Source organism: Lissotriton vulgaris, chromosome 1_1 (genome assembly GCF_964263255.1).
Source record: "Lissotriton vulgaris chromosome 1_1, aLisVul1.2, whole genome shotgun sequence".
NCBI classification, from domain to species: domain Eukaryota; kingdom Metazoa; phylum Chordata; class Amphibia; order Caudata; family Salamandridae; genus Lissotriton; species Lissotriton vulgaris.
The window spans coordinates 739903937-739930467 of NC_141685.1; the positions used below are offsets into that span (position 1 = coordinate 739903937).

At 46.4% G+C, this 26531-nt stretch overlaps 1 protein-coding gene across 1 annotated transcript in view; it reads left to right on the forward strand.

Moving 5' to 3' along the window:
* XPR1 (xenotropic and polytropic retrovirus receptor 1) overlaps window positions 1-26531 on the forward strand; it is a 588907-nt gene that overhangs the window by 554994 nt on the left and 7382 nt on the right. Inside the window, exon 14 of the mRNA XM_086955457.1 lies at window positions 9610-9831. Within this exon, the coding sequence (XP_086811583.1) occupies window positions 9610-9831 (222 nt within the window). The remainder of the gene's footprint in view (window positions 1-9609; window positions 9832-26531) is intronic.

Sequence of the window (26531 nt, forward strand, 5' to 3'; positions counted from 1 at the left end):
CTTCTTGTCAAAGGATACTTGAGTAGCTACAGTTTTTCAGTCCTTCTAGAGGTAAGGACATAGGGATTCAAGTCCATTTCTCAGTGACTTATGGTCCCACTCCTGAAAAACTATTCAAATGAGTTTCCCTTCCTCGAATAATTCTTGCCAGTAGAAAGTAGATTATGAATTTCTTGCAGTAAAGTCACCTTGATCTAGTTGTACCTACAAATCACTACCCGTTAAGAATCCTTTCCTTTCTTGAAGAGGTAATCAAACTACACTTCCTGCACCAAAGCACTCCTGGCACCATATACATCTGTCTTAATTCTCTTTCAGCAGCCCCCTTTGGGTCATCTTCTCCAAGCTGTAACAGCTCTTCTTCTGAATGGATCCATGAAAAGATTAGTACATCTTGGTGTAGAAAGGTATGCGACACCCGATAATTTGTAGTACCCAAGAAGGTTGAGGACTTCTAATACATTAAGGATTTGAACTATTTAAATTGATTCCTGAAAAGGTGGTCACCCTAGTCATGATCCTGCGAGACCTGGACCCGGAGAACTGGTTGATGTCCCTGGACCTCCAGAATGTCTACCTGCCACATGAGGAGTGCCCCTTGATGTTCCATGTCTTCTTAGTGGACAGGATGCAATGTCAGTTTGAGTTTCTGATTTTCATCCTTAACATATGCACATCAGGTATTCACCAAGGACTTTGCTTTTTTAGCAGCCTTTTTTTCAATCCGGCATAGAGGCAGTGACTTAGCACTTGCATCTCTTTAACGAGGCCCTCACTGAAAACTTGATGGACAATTGCTCAAAGCTCTATCCCTGGCTACCATAGACTTTACAACGCATGCCATTACAACGCATTTTTAAAAACTGCCATTACAACTCACTCTATTACAACGCATACCATTGCAACGCATAATACTTTTAGGGCAACAGTAGGGTAAGTTTTGGATAGTGCATGGGTAAAAATTACTATTCCCACTCCAGTGAGTGCAACAGTAGGGTAGGTGTTGGATCGTGTAGGGGTAAAAATTACTATTCCCGCTCCAGTGAGTGTAACAGTAGGGAAAGTGTTGGATAGTGTAGGGGTAAACATTACTATTCCCACTCCGGTGAGTGCAATAGTAGGGAAAGTGTTGGATGGCTTAGGGGTAAAACTCACTATTCCATCTCCAGTGAGTGCAACAGTAGGGAAAGTGTTGGATAGCGTAGGGGTAAAAATTACTATTCCCATCTACCCCAAAACCCATACCCACCCTGAAACTAAAAAATCTCCATTACTTGCCTTATAATGTGTTGTAATAGCATGCGTTGTAATGGCATGCGTTGCAGTGACATGCGTTGCAGTGACATGCGTTGCAGTGACATGCGTTGCAGTGACATGCTTTGCAGTGACATGCTTTGCAGTGACATGCGTTGCAGTGACATGCGTTGCAGTGACATGCGTTGCAGTGACATGCGTTGCAGTGACATGCTTTGCAGTGACATGCTTTGCAGTGACATGTGTTTTAGTGACATGTGTTGTACTGACATGCGCTGTAATGGCATGCAATGTAATGGCATGCGATGTAAAGGCAGTTGCGTTGTAAAAACAGTGCGATGTAATGACTGCGTTGTAATGGATTTTTCACTCCAGCAAGGTGAACCCCAGTTAATTCCCCACTACTTCTCCAGACAGGGATGCCCAAGACTATTGAGGCGTTTGGAAATGTATTTTGTCCTCTGCTAGCCAGGCGTTGAAACCAGTCAGTGATCTTTGTTTGTTGGGTTGTTAAATGCATGCCATGTGGGACATGGCCATTGAGATCTTTCTGACGGTCCTTGAGGACCTTGGGGCTTCTCTGGCGCAGACAGTTCATGAGGGACAAGTATGTGATTCGTGCTGTCCTTGATTCTTCTGATCTGAGAAGGTCAGTTGGCACCAGTGTTGTGTTCTGCCTATGAATGAATGAATGAAATGGCATTTATAATGCGCAGCTATGCCCCATGGGCGTCAAGGCGCCTAAATAAAATAGATAGCTGTCAAACGTCAGAAATATAGCTTACTGGTATGCCTTAATAAAGAGCCAAGTTTTCAGTGACTTCCTGAAAAGGTCAAGAGATGGAAGTGACTTAATCTCTAGGGGGAGTGAATTCCACATCTGGGGTGCTAGAATGGAAAAAGCTTTGCTCCCCCATCTAGCCTTCTTGGCTCGAGGAATTACCAATTGATTGAACTCACTGGAGCGAAGGCATCTATTCGGGACATATCTGGTAAGTAGTGATCCGAGGGCATCCGCCGAGCCTGCACTTAAAGCCTTGTAGGTTAGACAAAGAAGCTTGAACGTGATCCTTGCGGGAATGGGGAGCCAATGGAGATTCTTCCTCGCCAAGGTCATAGATGACAGCCAAGGCAGGGCAAGGGCGAAACGGGCTGCCGCATTTTGTATGACCTGCAGGCGCTGCAGAAGGCCCTTGTTGGCCCCGGCGTAGAGTGAATTACAATAATCGAGCCTTGAGCCAACAAGGGCGTTCACCACCTGTTTCCGTGCCTGTAGGGAAAGATAATGGACAATCCTTTTCAGTGTCCTGATGACGCCCCAACAGGTAGCGACCGTTCGGTTGACCTGAAGCTCCATAGAGAGCTGAGTGTCAAAGATAACACCAAGGTTCCTGGCAGATTGAGTAGGTGTGGGGCAGATGCCAAGGGAAGGAGGCCACCATTCACCTGACCACAAGCCCTGGTCTTTGCCAAAGACCAGGACCTCTGTCTTTTCCCCGTTCAACTTAAGGGAGTTGGAAATCATCCACTCTGCAACAAGTTGCATGCAGGCCCTAAAGTTTGACGCGGCTTCATTCACAGAGTGGGTCAGGGATACCATAATCTGCGTGTCGTCGGCATACGACACTACCTCCATCCCCTGAGATCTTACTAGTCTTGCAAGGGGGGCCACGTAGATATTGAACAGGGTCGGGCTCAATGCCGACCCCTGTGGCACCCCACATTGCAAAGACTTAGCAGGGGAGAGGTACTCACCTAGCATGACACGCTGCTCTCGTTGATGTAAGAAGGAGCTCAGGAGACCGAGGGCCGGTCCTACTATCCCTGCCTCCCTTAACCTAGATGTTAAGGTAAGGGGAGACAGGGTGTCGAATGCTGCTGTAAGGTCCAGCAGCACCAGCACGGTAGTTTGACCTAAGTCAACTTTCCTGCGGATGTTATCCATGACCTTCGTCAAGGCAGACTCCGTGCTATGCAGCTTTCTAAAGCCATGTTGGGACCCATCCAAGAAACCTGAGGTATCGAGGAAGTTAGAAAGATGGAAGTTCATGTGGGTCTCCAACATCTTGGCAGGGGCCGGCAGCAGGGAAATAGGTCTGAAGTTCTTCAGCACACCTGGGTCTAAGGTGGTCTTTTTTAGCAATGGCTTTACAATGGCTTTCTTCCAAGGTGATGGGAAGATGCCTTGTTCCAAGGCTCCATTCATTACTTCCAACATCGGAGGAAGAATAATTTCCCTGCAGTTCTTCAGTTGTTTCAAAGGAACTGGGTCCAATGGGGAAGATGATTTCGTTTTATCCAACAGGCTATTAAGTCCCTCCAAAGAAAGAGCAGGAAACTGTTCAAGGGACAGGGGAGTTTCTCTGTTCCAAGCCTCCAGCAGTTGGATTCGAGAGATGCCTTCAGAGCTCAGAGAATTCCTCTGTGATTGTAGAGCTATGTAGATATCATCTATTTTTTTATAGAAGAAATCTGATATATTATTGCATAGCTCCTGTGAAGCAACCACAGGATCTGGAGCCTGGAGAGAGCAAAGTGAATCCACAATTTTAAAGAGTTCTTTAGAAGATGTTAAAGAACAGGTTAAGTTAGTAAAATAATCCTGTTTTTCCTTAATCACTTTGTTTTTATACTCTCGTAATAGGCTCTTATAGACTTCACGATCTTTGGGATCCCAGGATTTTCGCCATCCTCGTTCCTTCTGTCTGCATTTTTGCCTAAGAGACCTCAGGTCCGATGAAAACCAGGGGGCAGTTGGCTTCTGTCGGGTAGCAGATTTCAAGGAAGGGGGGGCTAATTCATCTGCGGCTCTGGTGATAGCATCGGAGAGCTATTGAGCCGACTCCTCTACCTTCCGCTGAGATGTGATATTGATGTTACGAATAAAAGGCGCGAGTGCCTCATTAGTAACATTTCTAAAGCTCCTTTTAGAATGTTTTTTCCCAGGGTCCCTACACTCATAAAGTTATTCCACAGGATTTTCTGGTGATGTACAAGCCTCTGTCTCTGTACAAATATCTTGGATAGCTGACCCCTTTTTTGGTGAAAAAGCTGATTCTCTTTTTGAGCGTTTTAAAGAAAGTTGGTTTACAGCTACTAATCAGTTCCCACATTAGCTCAGAAAATGTACATCTACTCCATGGAGCTGGCGTACAGACAGCGACATTCCCTTCTACCAAAAGCTACAGCAGGCACCTCAGTCTTTTTGAGGGAGAGGACATGTGTCTGCAGGCAATGCAAGGCTGGCGAAGGCACTAGCCGGGGCACCATTCCGCACAGTCGTCTTACAATTGCAGCAACAGCGACCACGCTGCTTTTTTTCACCCTTGGTGGAGCATCTTCTGGAAGTCAGGATTCAGCACTGCCTCTCAGGGTGTCAATCTACCACTTCCGACAAATGGGTTCTGAAATCGCTCAGTTTAGCTTTGTCCAATGTGTTTATTTTTGCCCCCCAAATCTTCAACCACACATCAGAATGACATTCAGGGGAGCACTTTTAATTTGGCTACAAGAGGCATGACTGTTACTCTCAAAAGGTGCTATTTGGAGGGTTCTGTACTCGGAAAGAGTAGAACATTGTTAATTTCGCTATTTTCTTGTGCTAAAAACGGTCAGGGGCCTCTGGCCTATTTTAGACCTTTGATCTCTGAATGCCTTCCTGCTGAAGGACAGAATAAAAAATACTCACCCTTGCACATTTCTTCTCTGATCTGGACTGAGGGAGTAAGGGGGGAGGTGGACTGAATAGTGTCCTTTGACCTACAGGACACATGTTTGTGTTTACCCATTCAGCAGTCCCACAGACGTGACCTGTGGTTGAGGTCGACCAGGAACATTTTTAGTTTGCTGTGCCCCCCTTTGGCCTCACCATGACCCCTCAGGTGTTCATAAAAGTGACAGTGCTGGTTGATGCATACCTTCGGTGGTTGGGGGATACCAGTTTTTTCCTACCTCAAGTACAGTTTTTTGAAAGAAGGTTTACCACAGTTGGTCGTAGACCATCTCCGGACAACAGCAAATCTCCTGAAATTTTTGGGGTTCACTATAAACGGGCTGAAGTTGCACCAGCCTCCTTCACAGAGGCAGCTATTTATAGTAGCCATCCTCGATGCAGTGTAGTTCAAGGCCTTCCATTCCCCACAACGTGTCCAGGAAATTTGGGCTATGGTCCTGATGTTTCAGCCTCTGTGCTGGATCTCGGTGAGAGCAGTTCTGAGGCTATTTGGCCTCTTAGCCTCCTGCATCCTCCTTGTTGATTACGGTGGATGTTGTGAGCTGTACAACAGAAAATGAAGTCCCAGAAGGCCCAGCATCAAGGAAATACTTTGGATGCCATCCATATTTCAGAAGAGATGGTTCACGATCTGCAGTGCTGGCTTCTCAAAAGCCATTTTTCCAGTAGCCGGCTCTTCTCCATTCCCATCCCGGTGCTGATGGTGGTGACGTACTGGTCACTACTGGGCTAGTGCGGTCATTTGGGGGAGGTGGTGATCAGAGGACGTTTGATCTCTTAGGGGAGCCCATCTGTTGGAGTTTGGAACATTTGTCTAGTGCTGAAAGCTTTCCTACTCAAGGGGAGGCTGGTGCAGGTTCTCACAATACCACCACCATGTGGTATTTCAGCAAGCAGGGCAGAGTGGAGCCCTGACGCTGTGTCTTTGTAGTTGGTTAGAACGTCAGGGTATTTCCCTAATCTCCAACCTCTTAACGGGATCCTTGGATGCCAGAGAGGACGAGTTAAGCAAGTGGCAATTGGCAGGTCACAAATGGCATCTACATCCCGAAGTAAATCTGGGCATCTTCCGGCAGTGGGGAGAACCCTGTTTAGATCTTTTTGCCACTGTCAAGAAGTGTAGAAGGTTTTGTGCATTGGAGTTTCTGTGAGAACACTGACTTGGGAGATGCATTCCCCCGGAATGGAAAACGGGACTCCAAAACGTCTTCCTGTCCCTGTCTCTCCCTCCACAAGTTCTGAAAAATATAGGCAAAGACAGGCACAAGTCATCCTACACGCTCTGGATTGGGCTGAAGTGTGTTGTACCCTGAACGTCTGTCCAGCTGTCAGGCTACCGCTTTGAGAAGATCTTTTGTCCTTCTCCTGAACCTGCACAAACTACACACCCATACATGGAGATTGAGTGGTGGCAGTTAACTGAGTTTGATAAGCCTTCTGAAAAGGTGGATATCATCCTCTCTTTCAGGCACCCTTCCACAATGTCCATTTATTCCAGGTACTTTGATACATTTGTAACCTAGTGTGGTATCTGTAAGATTGACCCTTTACAAGCTAAGCTGTCAGATTATATTTGTTTTGCTTGTGGCCCTGCAAGACCTTGCAGTGGGCCATTTTAAATGTTATTGTTTTGGACTCTTCAGCCTTTCCACTTTTGACGGCCCAACCAACCTTGTTTAAATTATCTGTTGTGATAAGGTTTATAAAAGGGTTTGGCATACGTTTCTTCCCTGATCATTGGTGATGCTTGCTGCGTCTTCTGACTTTACAGACTGTTTTCTTCATTGTGACTGGCAATGAGGTCATGTGAGTAAGTTCAGGCACTGTCTGTGAAACTGCTCTACGCAACATTTTTCCCGGCCAAACTGGTGCTGCATACTCAGGTGGCCTTCTTCCTTAAAGTTATGACTCCTTTCCACGTTGGGCAATCCCATTACCCTGCCGCTGTTCTTTGCCCGACCCCAACCCAGTGATGCCCTCTACCCACCCAACTACCCCCCTCCCTCAAAATCACTCGACAAAGGAGAGGCCTCATTGGTTGCCCCCCCTACCCCCAAAGGGCTTTTACATTGATCATATCAAAGAACATCGGTGGTTGATCAGCTCTTTCAATCAATCAATCAATCAGAGTACTTGTAAAGCACGCTACTTACCCGTGAGGGTCCCAAGTTGCTGAGGGGAGAGGGGGGTGCTGCTACTGCTCGATGAGCCAGGTCTTGAGGAGTCTTCTGAAGGCGAGTATGTCTTGGGTCTGCCGTATGTGGGTAGGGAGGGTGTTCCAGGTCTTGGCGGAGAGGTAGGAGAAGGATCTGCCGCCAGAGGTAGTTTGTTGGATGCAGGGACAGCGGCGAGGGCGAGGCTGGCGGAGCGGAGCTGGCGGGTGGGGGTGTGGAAGCTGAGTCTGCTGTTCAAGTAGACTGGTCCGGCGTTGTAGAGTGCTTTGTGTGCGTTGGTGAGGAGCTTGAAGGTGATCCTCTTGTGGACGGGGAGCCAGGGTAGGTCTCCCAGGTGGGGGGTGATGTGGCTGCACCGGGGAACATTGACAATCAGTTGGACTGAGGCGTTTTGGATGCATTGTAGTCGTAGTAGGTGTTTGGCTGGGATTCCTGCATAGAGTGCGTTGCCGTAGTCCAGTCTGCTGCTGACGAGGGCCTGTGTCACCGTTCTTCTTGTTTCGGTCGGGATCCACTCCGCGGAGCATGCGGAGGGTGTTGTAGCAGGAGGAGGAGATGGCGTTGACCTGCTTAGACATGGAGAGGGAGGAGTAGAGGATGAATCCTGGATTGCGTGCATGGTCGGTGGGTGTTGGTGTTGTTCCCAGTGTGGTCAGCCACCAGGAATCGTCCCAGGCTGAGGGGCTGGGTCCGAGGATGAGGACCTCCGTCTTGTCCGAGTTCAGCTTCAGACGGCTGCTCCTCATCCAGTCGGCGACGGCCTTCATTCCCTCATGGAGGTTGGTTTTGGCGGTGTGTGGGTCCTTGGTGAGGGAGAGGATGAGCTGGGTGTTGTCAGCGTAGGAAATGATGTTGAGGTTGTGATGGCGGGCCACTTGTGCGAGGAGAGCCATGTAGACATTGAACAGCGATGGGCTGAGCCCTGGGGGATGCCGCAGATGATGTTGGTGGCTTCGGATCGGAAGGGTGGGAGGCGGACGCTCTGGGTTCTGCCGGAGAAGAAGGACGTAGTCCAGTCAAGAGCCTTCTCTTGGAGTCCAGCTTCTAGGAGGCGTGTCATTAGAGTGCGATGGCAGACCGTGTCGAAGGGGCTGACAGGTCCAGGAGGATGAGGGCTGATGTTTCTCCGTTGTCTAGTTGGCGCCTGATGTCGTCTGTGGCGGAGATGAGGGCTGTCTCAGTGCTGTGGTTTCGTCTGAATCCGGACTGGGACGGGTCCAAGATGTTGTTGTTTTCCAGGTGGCGTGCCAGTTACATGTTGACGATTTTCTCGATGACCTTTGCCGGGAGCAGGGAGATGGGCCGGAAGTTCTTGAGGTCTTTGCGGGGTTCTCTCGGTCGAAAAAAAGGGAAGGCATGCAGAAGAAGACCCTGTTGAGGTGGATAGTCCTCTGCAGTGGCCGAGAAACCCCCTCTGCAACAGTGTGTGAATTTCCTGTCCCTGACATTTGCCACGCTTCGAAGTAGGTGTTTATGTATATGTTCACGTCTGAGCACTACTTCCTTGACAGCCAGGTCCAGCAGGAAGGACATTTTGTCTGCTTTGTTCTGATTAATTTGTGTGCCTGAGTCCACTCCACAGACCCTCCACCTGGGGAGTTACTGCTTTGATACTTATTTTAAATTGAGGAATCTGTGGTTAGAAGTATCCAAGATGAGAACAAGTTACTTACCTTTGGTAGCGCAAATTCCTCACTGCCCACTCACCTCCTCGCTTTGTGGAGTGGCCTCTTTTTAATATCTAAAAAGGTCCCAAATTAAAAATCAGCACACTAGTACCAACAATTGTTCACGCCATGTGTCTGGGGGTGTGGAAAAGAAAAAACAAGAAACTGAATTCAGCGTTGAGGGTGGCACATATATGCAGCTCCCCTTTGCCACTTCTGCGCCAATACATAGCACTGCGTGGAGCCGCACAGTGCCACCGAGCAGTGCTGGAGAAGTGTTTTGGGATTTAGTCTGGCACGTAGGGAGTATTTTAAAGTGGGGAATCTGTGCCTATGAAAGGTTATCCACCAGAAAGAGTGTTACCGAATGTGAGTAGCTTGTTCATTCTCCTTTTGCTACATTTTCTTTTCAGGCATACTGATTCAGAATTGTGTCCATAGGTCCTAGTCTTTAGAGTTTAATGGAAGGAATCATGGATTAATTAAAGCTAACATTACAAGCAAGTATCTTGTTTTCATGCTCTGCTCACATGAAAGCTGACAGTGCTGCTCTATAGCCTCTCATCGGGTGGGGTACACAAGGTGCAAGCCCTTGAATTTCTGTATTTACAGCATCCATTGTAGATAAGCTTTTCGATGCTCTAGAGTGTTGTGTGATTCCCTCTCTCATTTATCCATTGTCTTTCCTGCACCCCCACTGAATATCACAAGTAGTTCTGATGACTGTGGTCTGCAATTAAAACAAATGCATTTGCTTCCTTTCCCATTAACTCTCTGGCAGACGATTTGTGTGGAACTTCTTCCGACTGGAGAACGAGCACCTGAATAACTGCGGCGAGTTCCGAGCTGTTCGTGACATTTCTGTGGCCCCAATGAATGCAGATGATCAGACCCTCTTGGAGCAGATGATGGACCAGGAGGATGGCGTCAAGAACAGACTGAAGACCAAGCCATGGAAGCGCAGCCTCAGCGTGTCGCTGCGCCGTCCGATCGTGCCAACTCAGTACGTTTTTCCCACTTAAGGCCTTGCATAATTTCTTCCTGTACCTGTATTAAACTCTGCTCTTTAGAACTATGATTAGAAATCCTGGTTGAATGAACATCAGATGTCAATACTACAAAAGACCATCACACATGATCCTTTAAATCCTTATAGATGTCCATCGTGCATGATATTTGATTATTCTTGGGAGTCCCTCACACACAGCACTTTAGAACTCTTGTTAGAGTTACCTCTCATGTGTCCCTCAGAAGACCATGGGAGTCCCTCACACATGATATTTCTTGTGTGACCCTGAAATTTTTGTGGGAGACACCGACACGCAGACCTTCAGAACTCCTCTTAGAAGCCTTTCGTAAGACCATTAGAGGTTAATAATGCACCCTCACATACAACTCTTTAAAACTATTTAACTTTACTCTATTTAGGGCCCTCACACAGAGCTCTTAGGTGCACATTAAGGGGTTCTCATATGACCCCTTGACACTCTTTGGAGACCGTCATAAAGCTATTAAGATCTTGTGATATATGACCTATCTTGGGGTGTTTTGAAAGCGGGAAAGAATGACTTTAGAACTCTTGTCTCAAGTACGTTTTCTATGGTCTTCAGATGTTCTTTGGTCACCAACCCAAGCTAAATAGCCAGCAGTGCCTTTAAGGCCCTTGTTCTTGGCTGCATAAAAACATTCGAAGCAGGCACGAATTCTAAATGGGCTCAACACGACTGTAGCTTGTAAAGTTCTTTTGATGGCAAGTAAGGAAAAATGTGATCTATGAGGAATGAAACCTAAAATATGTATAGAACAATGCTGGAAGGTTTCAGTTCAATTGGCTAGGTTTAAAGTGGTCACCTCCAAGGCAGGTTTAGGTACAGAGGACATAACAGAAACCCGCCAGGTCCTTTAATGAGCTGGTGACATGAAAGGTTTTGTCCCTGTGGTAATGATCAAACATGCAGTAGGGGTGGATGTGTCTGAATCTAACACAGCCGTGACATGAGAGTGGGGAAAGGGGATCATAAGAGTAAGTTGAAGCTGGTTAGGTGGAGTTGGAGGTGGTAGACTGAAATGTAGGAAACACTCAAACACAATTCATACTAATAATTGGTCACTAACCCTCCAAGTAGGAATTTGGACAGTGACATTATTGTGCTAAATCACCTGAAAAGGCCAGCTGGCATGGAGCATGAAGTTATACAAACTGATATCATTATTTAGAAATGCAGTTGGCATTAAATCACAGTACGTAATTTATAGCAGTAATCAAATGTGACTGTATGAAAAGCACCAAGCAGAGAGCTTTGCTAGATATGACAAATGAGCAAGTCATCGGTAGAGTGGTCATTATAGAACATTTGAGGAACTTTGAGAGACTGTACATACAGTGAAGTTAACTAGGAGTCTTTGTGAAAATTAGCTTGACCGGTCTTACTTAGTACCAAAGCAACTGGTGGTAGGACACAAACCTTTCAGCCATCGACAAACATATATTCCCAAAATTGTCCTCCAAGTCATCCTTGTGCCTCTTTGATCAATACAGATTTAGATCATCCTTACAGGCTTCATGATCTAGCTGCCTCATGTGTTCTGATTATCCATTTGAAATGAGCGAAGCACCTTAGATTCTTAGTTAAGAACTTCATCTTCTCCGTCAGAGCTGGTTAGCACTCCTGTTATTCTGCCTTTCTGTCACATCTTACATTAGCGTACTGAATCCCTGTCGGTATGTGAGTCTTTTTGATTTTCTAGGTATGTATAGTCTTTGCAGCATTCATAAATGTCTACCTCTGATGAATATTGTTCTTGCAGCTTCATCACATTGGAATATTCCAGATGCCAGACTGGATATGGACACTTTCAGTTGCTCTTTTGCTCTGGTATGGGGTGCTGGCTTTGTCGGCATCGGAAACTTCTCCACTGTGATGCCATTGAATCGTCAAAACCTCCACCCCAGCTCCCTGACATTTCCCTTTTTTGAGCGCCAACCACACACACCTCCTGAGCTTGCTTTCTTCTCTTATTTTTGTGACAAAATTGTGTTCTACGCTTAGGGATGTCTCCCCCTAAATATTCATGTTTCAAACATTCTTGGGATTGTGACGGGCAGATGACCCTTATGGACCTCCATGACATTTACTTGTGATTTCTGGAGTTGAAACATGACACAAAGTAGTAAAGGCGATCAAACAGTAGGAAGCCAAGCTGTTTGTGGCCCAGTCCTGTGATGACCATTGAATTTTGCTCCTGTCACTGCAGAGATCCAAATCTTGCTCCTCTCCTTCTTCGAAGTCGTAGACAGAGAAGGATAACAAACCTAAAAATAGGAAGAAGCAATATCAATCTTCCCCCAGCACTGTTTTTAATTTCTCCCCATCAAATGAGGAGTCTTATTTGTATCCAGACCTGGTCATAATTCCACTTACGGATCCAGTGCTAATGGTCCTGATCCCAGTCCCCGGGCCTCCATCATAAATTCTTCCAATGCCCCAGCCGGCTCCTTTGCAGTGCCTCCTCTTGCCTACCGTGAGTGTCCTGCCTGACTTCTGCCCCAACAGATTAGTAGCAAGAAAGTACAGGTCAACTTTAAGTGACACCCTTTTTCTTTTGGTCCACCTGTTCCCAGAGAGGTTTGAGGTGCAGGCTTCATGCTGGCCGTAACAAATCTCAGAAGCCTTCGTGACATCTCCAAGAGACAGATAATCCCAAAAATTTATGAGAGTCTGGAAAAAGATTTTCTTGCCCAAGAGCCTTGCTTTCAAATCTTTGACTGCCACCTTTCTCCTGAGAAGATACACCCATGCCTGGTGGGATAGCCCATATGATTCTCCCCCAACGAGCAGACTGCACATTTAGCATTTTACAGAAATTAAATGAAATGAAACGTATATTTGTAAAGCGCGATTGCTGCCCTGAGGCGTCCAAGCGCTAGCAACAGGTATGATTTGCTTAACAGAAAGAAAGAACTAGAGAGTTACAGTGGAGCCTTAAAGAGAAAAGTTTTAAGCTGTTTCCGAAAGGAGGAGAGGTTGGGGTTGGACCTAAGTTGCAGGGGAAGTGAATTCCATAGCTTGGCGGCATTATGAGTGAACATCCTGCCGCCTGCTCTTGCCTTTTTTATTCTAGGGACAATCGCCATAAACGCCTGGCTATAACGAAGGTTTCTGCTAGGATGATACTGTGTAATTAGATCCCTGGTGATAGCCGGTCCTGTGTCCCAAAAGGCTTGGTGGGATATACACATAGCCTTGAAGACAATTCTTTGTCGCACTGGAAACCAGTGCAGGCTGCGCAGTCCAGGTTTGGCTGACAGTCTTCGCGGCAGCTCGAGCAGTGTGCGGGCCGCGCAGTTTTGCACTATCTGTAGCTTACGCAGTGTGTATTCAGGGACCCCGAGATAGAGAACATTACTGAAGTCCAAACGGGACTGAATCAGGCCCTGAATGGCCACCTGCTTTGCCTCCATAGGCAAGAGGGGGAGAACTTTCCTCAACATCCTAAGGAGACCAAAGCAGGTAGCCGAGAGTTTTGTGGCCTGGTGTCAAAGAATGGATAAGATGCATCTAGACATAACCAAAACTGGTACCACAGATTCAATCGCAAGGGCGAAGTGGTCTTTGGTGGCCCTACATCGCCATGCATGGCTGAGATATTATGGGTTTTTTTCTGATGTTCAGATGTCAAGATGGACCTCCCTTTTGACTAGGCCAAACGTTTTAGCACAAAAACAAATTCTGTTTTAAAGTGTTTTAAAGCAACCAGAGTGACATCTCATTCACATGGTTTGCCATCCAGAAGGACAACCATCAAGTTAGAAAAGGTTGTGGCTTCTCATGAAGAATTTATTTTTGCCAAAGACTAGAGACTCCGCCTCAACAACTTCAAAACCTCTTCTTCAGAAAGTACATAGATAGGGGCAGAGGTTGTGCCACCAAACAAGCAGCCTCATCCCATGCACCACTGGGAAGCAGCTCTAGTTTGCCCATATCACAACATGTGAGGCCCATGGAAAAACAGGTGACCTTCTTTTTACAGGCCTGGGAGGTTATAACATCAGACCAGTGGATTCTTCAAATTGTGCAAAGGGGACACGCCCTACCCTACCAAAAGGTCCCTTCCCCAATCTCTCACCAGCAGTCCCTTCAGGAGGAAGACAGACCATTTGCACATACTGCAGCAGGTGGTGACTGTCTTACTTTAGAAAAGAGCTGTAGAAATTGGACAGTGGTGCTAGCTATTACCTGAACTTCCTGGTTCCGAAGAAGGACAACGGTCCTCTTCCCATCCTGGATGTAGGAATCTTTAACACTTTCCTCCAGAAGGAAAAGTTAAAAAATGTGTCCCTGGCTCAGATTCTTTTCATACTGTAAGAAGTGGACAGGTTAGTGCCCTTCAACTAGCTAGACGTGTATTTTAACATACTAATCTTGCAGTCTCACAGCAGGTACCTGTGGTTCGTGGTAGTCTCTACTCATTACCAGTTAGTAGTGGTCTCTTTCAGATTGACATCAGCACCTCAACTCTTCACAAAGGTGTTGGCGGTGGCAGTGGCTCATCTCAAGAGGTCGGGAGTCCCAGTATTAATGTACCTGGAGGACTGGTTCCACAAAGCTACAGGTTGTGTCCCACCACTTCCTATCAACAGCATTCCTGTCTTTCAACTTGGGCTTTTCTATCAGTGTGCCCAAATCTTACACTGAGATCTCGGAGTGCTGGTTCTGGATATATCTTCTCTTCGATCTTTCCTTCATCCTCAGATGGTCTGGGATATTCAGGTAATGCCTCAGCATTTAGGGTAAGAGATCTGATTCCAGTCTTGAAGGCCCTGCCTGCTAGGTGTGTTGGCTTCCTGCATCCTCCTGGTCACGCATACACACTGGCACATGAGGGCTCTCCCATGATGCCTCTGCATTCAGTGTTTCCTGCACCCGTGAGATCAGGGGCAGCTCCTCCTTTAGAGCAGAGGAACTCCCCACTTAAGTTACCCCCCAATGATGAAAAATAAAATGGTATTACATTACCATTTTATTTTCTCATCCTCTGGCGGGGCCACTGCTGAATGAAGGGAGGAGGGTGGACTGTGTTTGCACTTTTCAAAGTGTGCATGTCTTTTTGTCCGGTCGTCTTGCAACAGCCAGCCAGACATGTGCACTTTGAAACCTCTAATCCAGCTGTCTTAAGACAGCTGGTTCAGAGTAAGTGGGCTCCAGTGTCCTTGGCAGCAGTGAGTGAGGCCACTCCCTCCCATCAGGGCCCTGCTCTCACAGCATGAGAGCAGTGCCAGGATTGGTGCCCACACTGCAGCATCCGGTTGATAGGCGGTCCAGTTAGAAAGAGGTCTGGAGCAGAGGACGATGTTTAAGGTAAGATATATTTTTTAAATAAATTATTTGCACGCTGTCTAAACCCCCCTCCTCCCCATAGATGCCAGCCGCCACTGCATGAGATCTGTGCTGCACCATGCTAATCTTCTGGACGCTGCAGCAGATCAGGCGTGGGGATCAGTGGAGAAGAACCTACTACAGGGGATGTCCTTCTACCTTCCACCAGTCGTTGCCATGACTGTGATGGATGCCTCCACTCTAAAGTAGGGCGCACACCTGGTGGAGTTCAGAAGCCGCTGATCTACACAATACAGGTTCTTAACATCAACCATATCAAACTGAGTGTGATTCGACTTGCACTCAAGATCTTCCCTTTCATTCACAGTCAGTCTATCCAGCTCATGGCACACAATACAGCCTTGATGTGGTATGTCTACAAACAGGGAGGGGTGGCCCCATCTTCTTTGTCAGGAAGAGCTGAGATTTTGGACTTTAGTGCACCATCTTCAGAATTAGCTAATTGCCAACCATCTTGCGATGTCTCTTCATGTCAGGGTTGACAACCTGAGTTGGTATCCTTTTGCCGATCACAAGTGGCAAATTTACTCGAAGATGGTGCAAGAGGACTCCTTTTTTTTATATCCTACTACATTCTACCAAGGATGAGGAGAGGTTTCTCAGGCTGGACCCCAAGAGGGGTGGTACACTTAAACCACAGGCCATACAAAAGGGGATTTGGTCTAATAACCAGCTCTTCATGTAATCCCAAGAAGGGCAAAGCAGTCCAGAAGATGACTTTATCCCAGTAGATTATCTTGTGCATTAGGTGTGCTATTCCTTGGCACATAAGGAAGCAACCGTGGGTACCATCCCATTCCACCAGGGTGAATACGTCAACATCAGCTTTGCTAAGGGAAGCCCCCATGGCTGAGATCTGTACCAGCTGCAACATGGTCATTCCTCTACACCTTTGCTAAGCATTATTGCTCTGGCATCTTCTCAAATTGAGATTTCTCTCATCCTATTCATCTCATGGGGCTTAAGGAAAATGGATGAGTAACTAACATGAAGGCACAGAGGAGGATGCTTAATGGCTCCAGTGATGTCACCGCTGCTTTGTTTCCTGTGCCAACAAGGAGCCAGGACCCCTACCACCTCAGAAGAGCAATTGAAAGATTCTTGATCCAGTGTGACAATTGGGATATTCGAAAGTTGAGGAATCTGCCTGCTGCTAGAGTTTCCACCAGATAAAAGTTTCTTTTTTGAGACTAAGACTGTGGGGCTCCCAAACTAATTAAATTGAAGCTTCTATACTAGATAATTTGCAGTTGGTCCTAAGAATAGGTGGCTGTGTGAAGCTTGTCACTATAACGCCACTCCCAAAAAGCACAATCTAAGCACAGATTCAGGCCTCAGGCTGGAGACTGGCTCTGCACAATAAATGTCTATTTCTACATGCTTTATTTGTGAGCTGCTTCGCAAATTCTTGATCCTTTGTAGAGTTCAGTGTATTATCAATGCAAAGTACTCCCTACTGGGTAGTTTACAAGGCCCCTTACAATACAGAGCGTGGGCACTCAACCAAGCCACTGGAGCAATGCTATCCTTGGAGGGCATTGCTTGAAAGTTCGACTCTAGCCATTGCAAATGGCTTGATAGTTACAGAGGTCTCTAGACGTAATACCTTTGTACTTTAAGCTTTCGTCCATATGTAGTGCCACTCTGGAACCAGGCAAATAACATTTGAACTCCATGATGCCCATTTCCTGACCATTTTAACAAGACTTGAAGTGGTGAATAGATGAGCTCTGTTGACGGCTGGGATTTTTTTCTGCTGGAACAAGAAATGTGTATGATATGGAACTTTTCAGAGTACCTCTTGTGGAGAAGTGTGCGCTGTGTTCTATCTATATATCTACTTCTACCCTCTTCCACTCATTTTCAAGATATGAATCTCAAGCTATGCGAGATCCAGGGTACTTGCTTGGTGGCACCCATATGGAGAAACAAATGTTTGTTTCTTATACCACTTGTAGTTGGTTGGAGGCTAACAGCCCCTCCTTCCAGACAGTAGGCAGGGGTGTTTCCTTCTGTAAAGAGGTAGGCCTGGTACAACACTTCCACATTATTAACATATTACACAGCATTATACCCATATCACCTAGCCACTGGAAATCCCAGCCATTCGAAAATGTTGGCATTCGCACTACAACCAGCCAATTCTTGCCATTGATCCAGGTTTAAGTTTTGCCACTAAACTCTTGAAAGAGGTATTGATGCTGTTAATCGCCATAGTCCATTGAATCCTGTATATATATTCATTCGCATTTTCTGCCATTTTATTTGTTTGCTCATTCTATGAAGCGTTCCCTGAAGGGCAAAGAGGTAATTTAAAAAAACACTCATATGGGTTCACTTGGTAATATTACACGTCACATTATTAACACAATCAAAACAACTATTAATGTGCTAGATTAGATCAACATTATACAAAGTCATTTTTAAGCATACGTAGCCATTCAGCTATTTAGTAAATCTGAATTGAATTAGCAAATTATCAACAATATTTTAAAGAACAGAGGTTGGGAACCCAAGTGGGGAAGGGGTTTTAACTGTTATGGAGCTGCAAAGTAGATTGCCTCAAGGGAGCAAGTTTCAACCTTGGACTTTAACGTTGCATCCACAGTTAACTCAAGGTTAACATAGACTGAGTAGCATCAGGAGTATTCTTGACAGATAATCCAAGTTCTTTCAAGTGAAAGCCCTAAAAGTAAAGAACCCAAAATCACCTGAGACTGGAGTTGCACTGGAAGTTTGCGCAAAGAAATCAGCATAGCAGTGATGTGATCACTTTCTGGAACCATCACCGCTTGTGTAGCAGCAGTAAACACTGATCTCAAAAGAGTCAGAGTGGATGCAGGAAAATCCACAAACGCTTGCAAATCACCAGAGCTTAGATGATGGAATGGAATCAGTAACATAAACAAAAGGCCTATTACGGTGGAGTAAATTCAGCTGAAAAAGACGATTGTGCAAGTTCTACAAAGTGGCTTGAGTGTGGCGGCAAAATAAGCACATAAAGAATGCACTGCTGTTTACAATAAATAAAGAGAAAAATGGTTGAAAGTCATGATTAAGCAGTATCTGCTGCTGCTGATGAAGGGGGCACTAAAATCTCTGTGTTAGTAGAAGTTATTTGTTCGAGGCATGTGGGCTGCTGAATTCATATCTGTGCATAGATCGCCGCCTAGTGTTGGGTCCGGATGATTGCACATTGTTGTCCTGGAAGAGTCTTCGAAGTATCACGAGATAGGTGGCTCCTCCCCCGGACTACAGTGCGCATGGGCCTCCTCTTCATCCTCAGATTGTTTTTTTCCGCCATTGGGTTCGGATGTACCTTTCTTTTCTCAAGTTCGGAAACTTTTCTAAAGGCCAAAAGGCCTTAGGGGTCGTCGGTATTGTTTCGATCGGTGCCGAGTTCTTGTTCCAGTTATTCTCAAGCAGGACGTCGAAGAGAGCTGCGTGGCCTTTTCGACAACTGTCTAGCTTGTGCTCGATTCAGGTCAAAGAAGACGCTTATACTCAGACGCGCAGCGAGGCAAACGATGTCAAAGCCAGCGCCCGACCCGGTGAATATCTTCGACGAAGAGGACGATGAAGTCGTAGACACTGAGGATCCAGAACAGCAGTCGGATCCCGGATCGAAGCATGGCTCCAACTATTACAAAGACGACTAAGAGAACGTCGAAGATGAAAACGTCGTCTAGGTAAGGGACGACGTATTCCCCATCGGAGCAGTCGATGACGACTCGAGCGATGAACCAGGCCCAACAGTGGGTACTGGGCACGAGACAGACACTGAAAGACTCCCAAGGGCTCAGGTCGAGGCATCGCCAGAAGGCCTTAGCCAAGATCATGTCGAACATTCTATAGCCCTGCGTCTCGGCCCGGCTAAGAATATATCACACGAGCCATCGGTCAAACTGCTTAAAGCAAAACCGAAAGTTGTCGAGTCAAAAACGAAACCGAAACTGCTGATGAGTCTTCGGATCGAAGAGTTCGAACCCATCGGATTCGACGAAGAAACAAAGTGTCGACGACCCGGCGGGGTAAAAAATAAGGGGTGTCGAACCGAAGATCGGGGCGCTAAAGTCCACCACTAAAGCCAAGCACGTCGAGCCGACGAGGTCGACGTCGACGGACAGCGACACAAACAAGGGACTCGAGTCTCGGAAGGTTCTCGATCCGAAGCAACGAGTCGACAGGCCACAGCTTGTCAAAGGCCTCGAGCCAAAATCCAAATGCGCCTCGAAGGAGCACGTCGAGTCGAGGCAGAAGAGCGAGCCTCCCGACGCAACAAGCACTGAAGTCGACGCAAGGCCAAAAACATATTGGCGAAAAAGCAAAGTCGGTCGGAACTACACCGACGCCAGCCCCGAAGAAGGTCCGTCTGCCCAAAGACGCTGTGCCACCGATAAAATTCGGACTGCACGCCCTAAGGCGCTCGATCCGAAGGCTGGGGTCGAAGCACCCAAGAAGGTGTCGATGGGAAAGAGGAGTTATCCTCTGGAAGAGGACGTTGTGTACCAAGAGCCCTCATATGATGACCAGTCGAAGCTGCATATCGACTCCGAATCTGGCAGACTTACCATTTATCAACGGAAGATCAGGTCGGAAAATCCTCTGGAATCATACAAAATTCCACTCAAAAAGAAAAGGGATTCTTCAACATCGCCTGTCCTTTTTGAGACTATGAGGTACCATGGCCAGGACACTTCTGCATTCTCACCCACACCCACTAATGAGGATATGGGGTATGACGATGATGAACAATACAATTACCCTGCGGACACGGATCAGGATGACCAGACTCGAGCCTGGACAGACCCTGTTGACCAGGGGAAGTCACATACTATTCCTGACACTCCTTCTTACCCTATTAAAACTTCGCCAACAGAAGATACAGCTGCGTTTAACGCTTTAATTGAAAGGGCAGCACAAAATAATGATGTAGAAATGCATGCTGACCCAGTTGAGGAGGACTTCCTATTTGACATTCTCTCCACTTCAGAGAAATCAGTCAAGACTTTGCCAATGTTAAAAGGTGTCCTTAAACACGCAGGAGACATTTTCAAAGAGACCATAAGAGCAAGGGTTGTTAACCCCAGGATTGAAAGAAAATACAGACCGGCGCCTGTGGAATCTACATATATTAAGGGTCCGCTGCCATTAGACTCTTTGGTGGTATCAAATGCTCGTAAGCGTGCCAACTCACAAACTACTGGTGATGCTCCTCCTCCAGACAAGGAATCTAAAGTGTTAGAAGCTTCTGGTAAAAGGGTGGCTGCTCAAGCAGCTAATATCTGGAGAATTTCTAATACACAGGCCCTATTAGCCAGATACGATAGGGCGCATTATGACACACTAGAGCAACTGCTACAACATTTGCCTGATGTCTACAAGGAGGGAGCGGAAACACTGATACAAGAGGGGAAACTCGTATCCAACGCATCCATTAAGTGTGCGCTAGACGCAGCAGACACCGCAGCCAGGGCCATCAACACAAGTGTCATGCTGAGGAGACATGCTTGGTTGCGCATCTCTGGGTTCAAACCTGAGATTCAAACCACATTATTAAATCAGCCTGTTAACCCTGATTTTTTATGTGGTCCTGATGTGGATACAATATTAGAAAAAAATAAAGACACAGACAGCCAAGTCTATGGGTGCCTTGCAGTCCCAACAATTCAGAGGAGGCTCCTTTCGTCGCTCCGGTAACAGAGGAGCTACGTGAGGCCAGGCATCCCAGCAGACTCCATACAATAAAGGGAGCACCCAGACCACCTATAATAAGAACAATAGAGGTGGATACCATGGCAATAGCAGCAAAGGCAGAGGACGAGGGAATAACAACACCAGATCATCCGCCAATACCAAACCGTGACGCCTTGTCACTGCCCCCGGACCATATAACACCGGTCGGGGGAAGATTACAACATTTCCTGCCAGTCTGGGACAGCATTACCACAGACAGGGCGGTGAGACAACTTATTCAGTACGGCTATTGTCTAGAGCTAACCTCCACTCCACCCAACTTACCCCCAAGACACCGTCCTATGTCCGCAGAGCACATACACTTATTGCAGCAAGAGGTCATCAGCATGCTGCAAAAAGGGGCCATAGAACTCGTCCCTATAAAGCAACAGGGCACAGGGGTGTACTCGCTGTACTTCTTAATCCCCAAAAAGGACGGGTCTCTCAGGCCAATACTGGACCTCAGGCCCCTAAACCAATGCATCTTGTCAGAACATTTTCACATGCTCACTTTACAGCAGGTTCTACCATTGCTCAGGCAGGGAGATTTCCTCGCAACACTAGACCTAAAGGACGCATAATTCCACATACCGATACATCCAGCATACAGGAAGTATCTCAGGTTTACCATACAGAATCTATACTACCAGTTCAAGGTCCTGCCTTTCAGGGTGACAACAGCCCACAGGGTGTTTACCAAGTGCCTAGCGAAAGTAACTGCGCACCTACGGAAAACCATATTCACGTCTACCCCTATCTGGACGACTGGCTTATCCAAGCAAAGTCGGCCCAGCAATGTGCCAGCCACATGTCCCGCCCTATTCACCTCCTACACAGCCTCGGATTCTCATTAAACTACACAAAGTCTCATCTCCGACCCGCCCACGCACAACAGTACCTGGGGGCGACAATAGACACTCTGGCAGCAAAGGCACAGCCAAACTCAGCACGAATCAACAGCATTCAATTGCTGATTCAGAGATTCAGACCCCAACACTCGCTACCAGCATGGGTGTTTATGCAGTTGATAGGCATGATGGTCTCCTGCATCTTCATAGTCCCTCACGCGAGACTACACATGCGTCCGCTTCAGGAGTGCTTAGCACGGCAGTGGAACCAGGCTCAAGGACAATTAAAAGACCTAGTGTTGGTGACCGGTCGTGCATACAACTCTCTGCATTGGTGGAACCCACGAAACCTTTGCAGGGGACGACCGTTCCAAGAGCTTGTACCACAGATAGTGCTTACGACGGACGCATCCCCCCTGGGATGGGGAGCGCATGTTCTCCATTACACAGTGCAGGGACTATGGACGACACAGCAAAAGAAGATGCACATCAACCTTCTGGAACTGATGGCAATCTTTATGGTGATGAAGGCATTCAAGGTACATTTGTGCAACAAAGTCGTGTTGATCCAGACGGACAACATGACTGCCATGTACTACATACAGAAGCAGGGAGGCACACACTCTCCACAGTTGTCACATCTAGCGCAAAGCATGTGGAAGTGGGCCATTCAGAGGAACATATTCCTCATGGCGGAACACCTCCCAGGCAGGGACAACCAGATGGCGGATCTGCTCAGCAGACTCAGCCACCAGATGCACGAGTCCCTCAGTGCTACAACCGTACTTCCAGCAGTGGGGTCACCCAGAGATAGACCTGTTCGCCACAAGGGAAAACGCAAAATGCCAAAGCTTCACCGCCAGGTTTCCACATCCGCAGTCTCAGGGCAATGCGATATGGATGAACTGGTCAGGCAGGTTTGCGTACGCTTTTCCCCCAGCCCCGCTCATACCACTAGTGGCACGCAAACTGCGACAACACTCCATGACACTCATCCTAGTTGCTCCAATGTGGCGAGGCAACCGTGGTACACCACGTTCCTAGAACTTTCCGTGGTGCCTCATCAAAGGCTGCGATTAACACCCAGTCTTTTAACGCAGAGCCGTGGAGACATTCAGCACCCAGATCCGCAACAGTTGCACCTTGCGATCTGGCTCCTGAAGTCATAGAGTTTGGTTACCTGAACTTGCCTCCTGACTGTATGAATATTATCAAAGAGGCAAGAAGACCTACCACCAGAGCATGCTATGCGGCGAAGTGGAAACGATTTGTCATCTATTGTACCAAAAATGGCATAAATCCGCTAGATGCATCTACTCAAAACATCATCTGTTACCTGTTACATTTACACAGATGCAATCTAGCCTACAGTTCCATACGTATACATTTAGCTGCGGAGGCAGCTTATCTTCAGAACAGGCAACACCTTTCACTCTTCAGGGTACCTGCTATTAAAGCTTTTATGGAGGGACTCAAGCGGGTGATCCCTCCAAGACACCCACCTTCACCTGTCTGGAACCTGAACGTGGTTCTAACCAGACTGATGGGACCACCCTTCGAACCTCTACATTTGTGTGAGATACAATTCCTAACGTGGAAAGTGGCTTTTTTAGTGGCAATTACATCACTTAGAAGAGTTAGTGAGTTGCAAGCCCTAACTATTCAGGAGCCATTCATACAAATCCATGCAAATAGGGTAGTGCTACGTACAAACCCTACATTTATGCCAAAGGTGGTATCCCAGTTTCACATCAATCAAGCTATAGAACTGCCAGTGTTCTTCCCAAATCCAGATTCAGTGGCTGAAAGGGCTCTACATACCCTAGACGTTAAAAAAGCTCTCCTGTACTATATAGACAGGACAAAACTTTTCAGGAAAACTAAGCAACTGTTTGTTGCCTTTTCACCACAGCACAAAGGCAACCCCATTTCCAAATCAGGTATAGCCAGATGGATTGTTAAGTGCATACAAATTTGTTATCAGAAAGCTAAACGCACATTAACAGTTCCCCCAAGAGCGCATTCAACACGCAAGTTAGGGGCATCCATGGCTTTCCTAGGAAACATTCCTCTAGAAGACATATGTAGAGCAGCCACATGGACTACCATACATAGATTTACCAAACACTACTGCGTAGATGTACACTCCAAGCAGCTGTAGGACAGGCTGTACTCAAGACTCTTTTTCAGACTGCTGCAGCTGGCACGGGCAACCACCGCTAAAGGGGAGACTGCTATACATTCTATGCACAGATATGAATTCAGCAGCCCACATGCCTCGAACGGAATATGCTACTTACCAGTATGCATCTGTTCTTGGCATGTAGGGCTGCTGACATTCATATCGCCCTCCCTCCTCCCCGGTGCCTGTCGCAGCTGTAGCACTCAGAATTATTCCATAGCATGGACATCATTTACTGTATCATACTCCATCCCTGCCACAATGGCGAAAAACAATCTGAGGATGGAGAGGATGCCCATGCGCACTGTAGTCCAGGGGAGGAGCCACCTATCTCGTGATACTTCGAAGACTCTTCCAGGACAACAATGTGCAATCATCCAGACCCAACACTAGGCGGCGATCTATGCACAGATATGAATGTCAGCAGCCCTACATGCCAAGAACAGATGCATACTGGTAAGTAGTATATTCCTTATATTCAATTTAACCTCTTGGCTGCTAGGCGTTTTCCCCCTCCTGTGCTGGGATTTACCATTTTGCTGTTTGCGTGACGAGCTCAGCTCGTCATCAGCACATGACACCCGTGGGTGATGACGAGCTGAGCTCGTCATCAGCATCGAAAGGGTTAAATAAAGGGTCAAACCTTCTTCCATGGCAGAGACACAGTCCCTTAATTGGAGCGCGTTAGCCCTTGATAATAGTCTCAGGCGGAGCTGCATGTTATCTACATATATGTACCGAGATCCACCACCGAGCTCCGAATGACTTTAAGCTTAGATTTTAGCTTGCAGGAGGGCTGTTGGAGTTTGGAATATCTGTTGTGATCATGCAAAAACTGCTTTAAACTAAGACAGCTTGATCATTGGTATGAATATCTATCCCTTTGAATAAACTGATTCTTGTTTTTATTTAAGCTAGTCAATTTATTTTCCAAGCCAAAATGTGTTAAAAACCCTAGCAATCCTATTATGAATCTTATGGTATTCTTCCACCTACCCCGTGGCACTCTTAAGCTGTGCCTTTAGTACAGCTCTGTGATACTTTGAAGCTTGCATATCAACACGCTTTTAGTCACTTTACTTATTTGGACAGCATTAAAATTAACCTGTTCTAAAAACCATGGCAGATGCCGGCGGGTTTTTCGTCTTGCCACCCACTCTCCAGACACCTATGGTGTTCAGTGCTACGAGCAGAGTGGTAACGTGTAACAACTTTCAGCTTCTGGAGGATATGAGTCAGTGTCCAAATTCATCTACCAACAAACTTGATAAGGCCTTTTCGTATAAAAAAGCATCTTACCATCTCTAGGGCTTTCTCATTCATTCCCATTTCTTCTACTTCTGTTTAAGTAATCACGTAACTGTAATGAATTTTAGTCCGTAGAAAGATGGGACATGGATATTTTCTAACCTTACTTTAGCATTTTTAAACACTACCACAAGTGTGCCTATTACGTATGTGACTAGTACCATTACTACCATGCATACTTAAACATGAGCAGCCATTGAAAGTAAGGATTTATGGTAGACGGTTTATTTTTTCACTGCTATGGTTCATTACTCAAAAACAAGATTGTCTCTGCCAATTACTACACATTCTGAACTACCACAGTTTTTTGTAAGCGGCTTAACAACAAATTGCTCTTTGCATATTGTGTTTAATTTCACACCACAGATTCCATGTTTATTATTCGTATCTGCAGCAAAATACTCCCACAAAGGATAAATTGGCCAAAACTTTAAGCCTTCCAATGAAGGATAAAAGGACCAGTTACTATAGTTAGTGGAATTCACCCTCTGCTGTACGTTCCATGAATTTGTTGAAGGACTCGGCCTTGGTCACAGAACTCCCTGGTTGCTTCAATGTCCATAAAAAGTGTAGTAGATGGTACTTTTGATTATATATAACTTGTTCCACTGGTCCTATTGTTTCTTTTACTGCTACTAGCAGTAAGTGCCCAATTACTTTTCAGGAAGGAACTGCTCAGGCGTTTTATTGTTTTGACGTTTTTCTCTTTTTTCACAACATCACTTAGGAGGCCTGAATGAGCATCTCAATGTATTTGCTATTCTATGAGAGAGACTCCATTAGAGGTTTTTTTGGTGGGTTGGAAATGGAAGAGTTGACCAAGAGACATACTTATTTAATTTACCTACCAAAGTCCTTCCTGACATCCTTCTGATTCTAGAGCATATTTAGGCTATATTGGACCCCACAAGGGCTTGGCTGTATCTTTCAGTGCATCAGAGAGATTGTCCTTAAGTCACCTCTGTATATCTTGCAATTGAAACGATCCATATTGGAATTCTCAAGCTTTTCTTCGCTCACAATTATTTAGAAGGTGTAATTGGAAGTCAGGTTCCCAATAAACCATCTTACAAGTATGTCCACCTGCCCCAAACAGATGCAGAATAAATTTTTGATGACTGCCAGGAAAGTGGCACTCCCAGCACAATACTTAAGTAAGGGGCTAGAGGTTTGCTCCTTGTTTCTTGATATCGAGGAAACCCCCCACCTCGTTCCTACCTTCCATTATTGT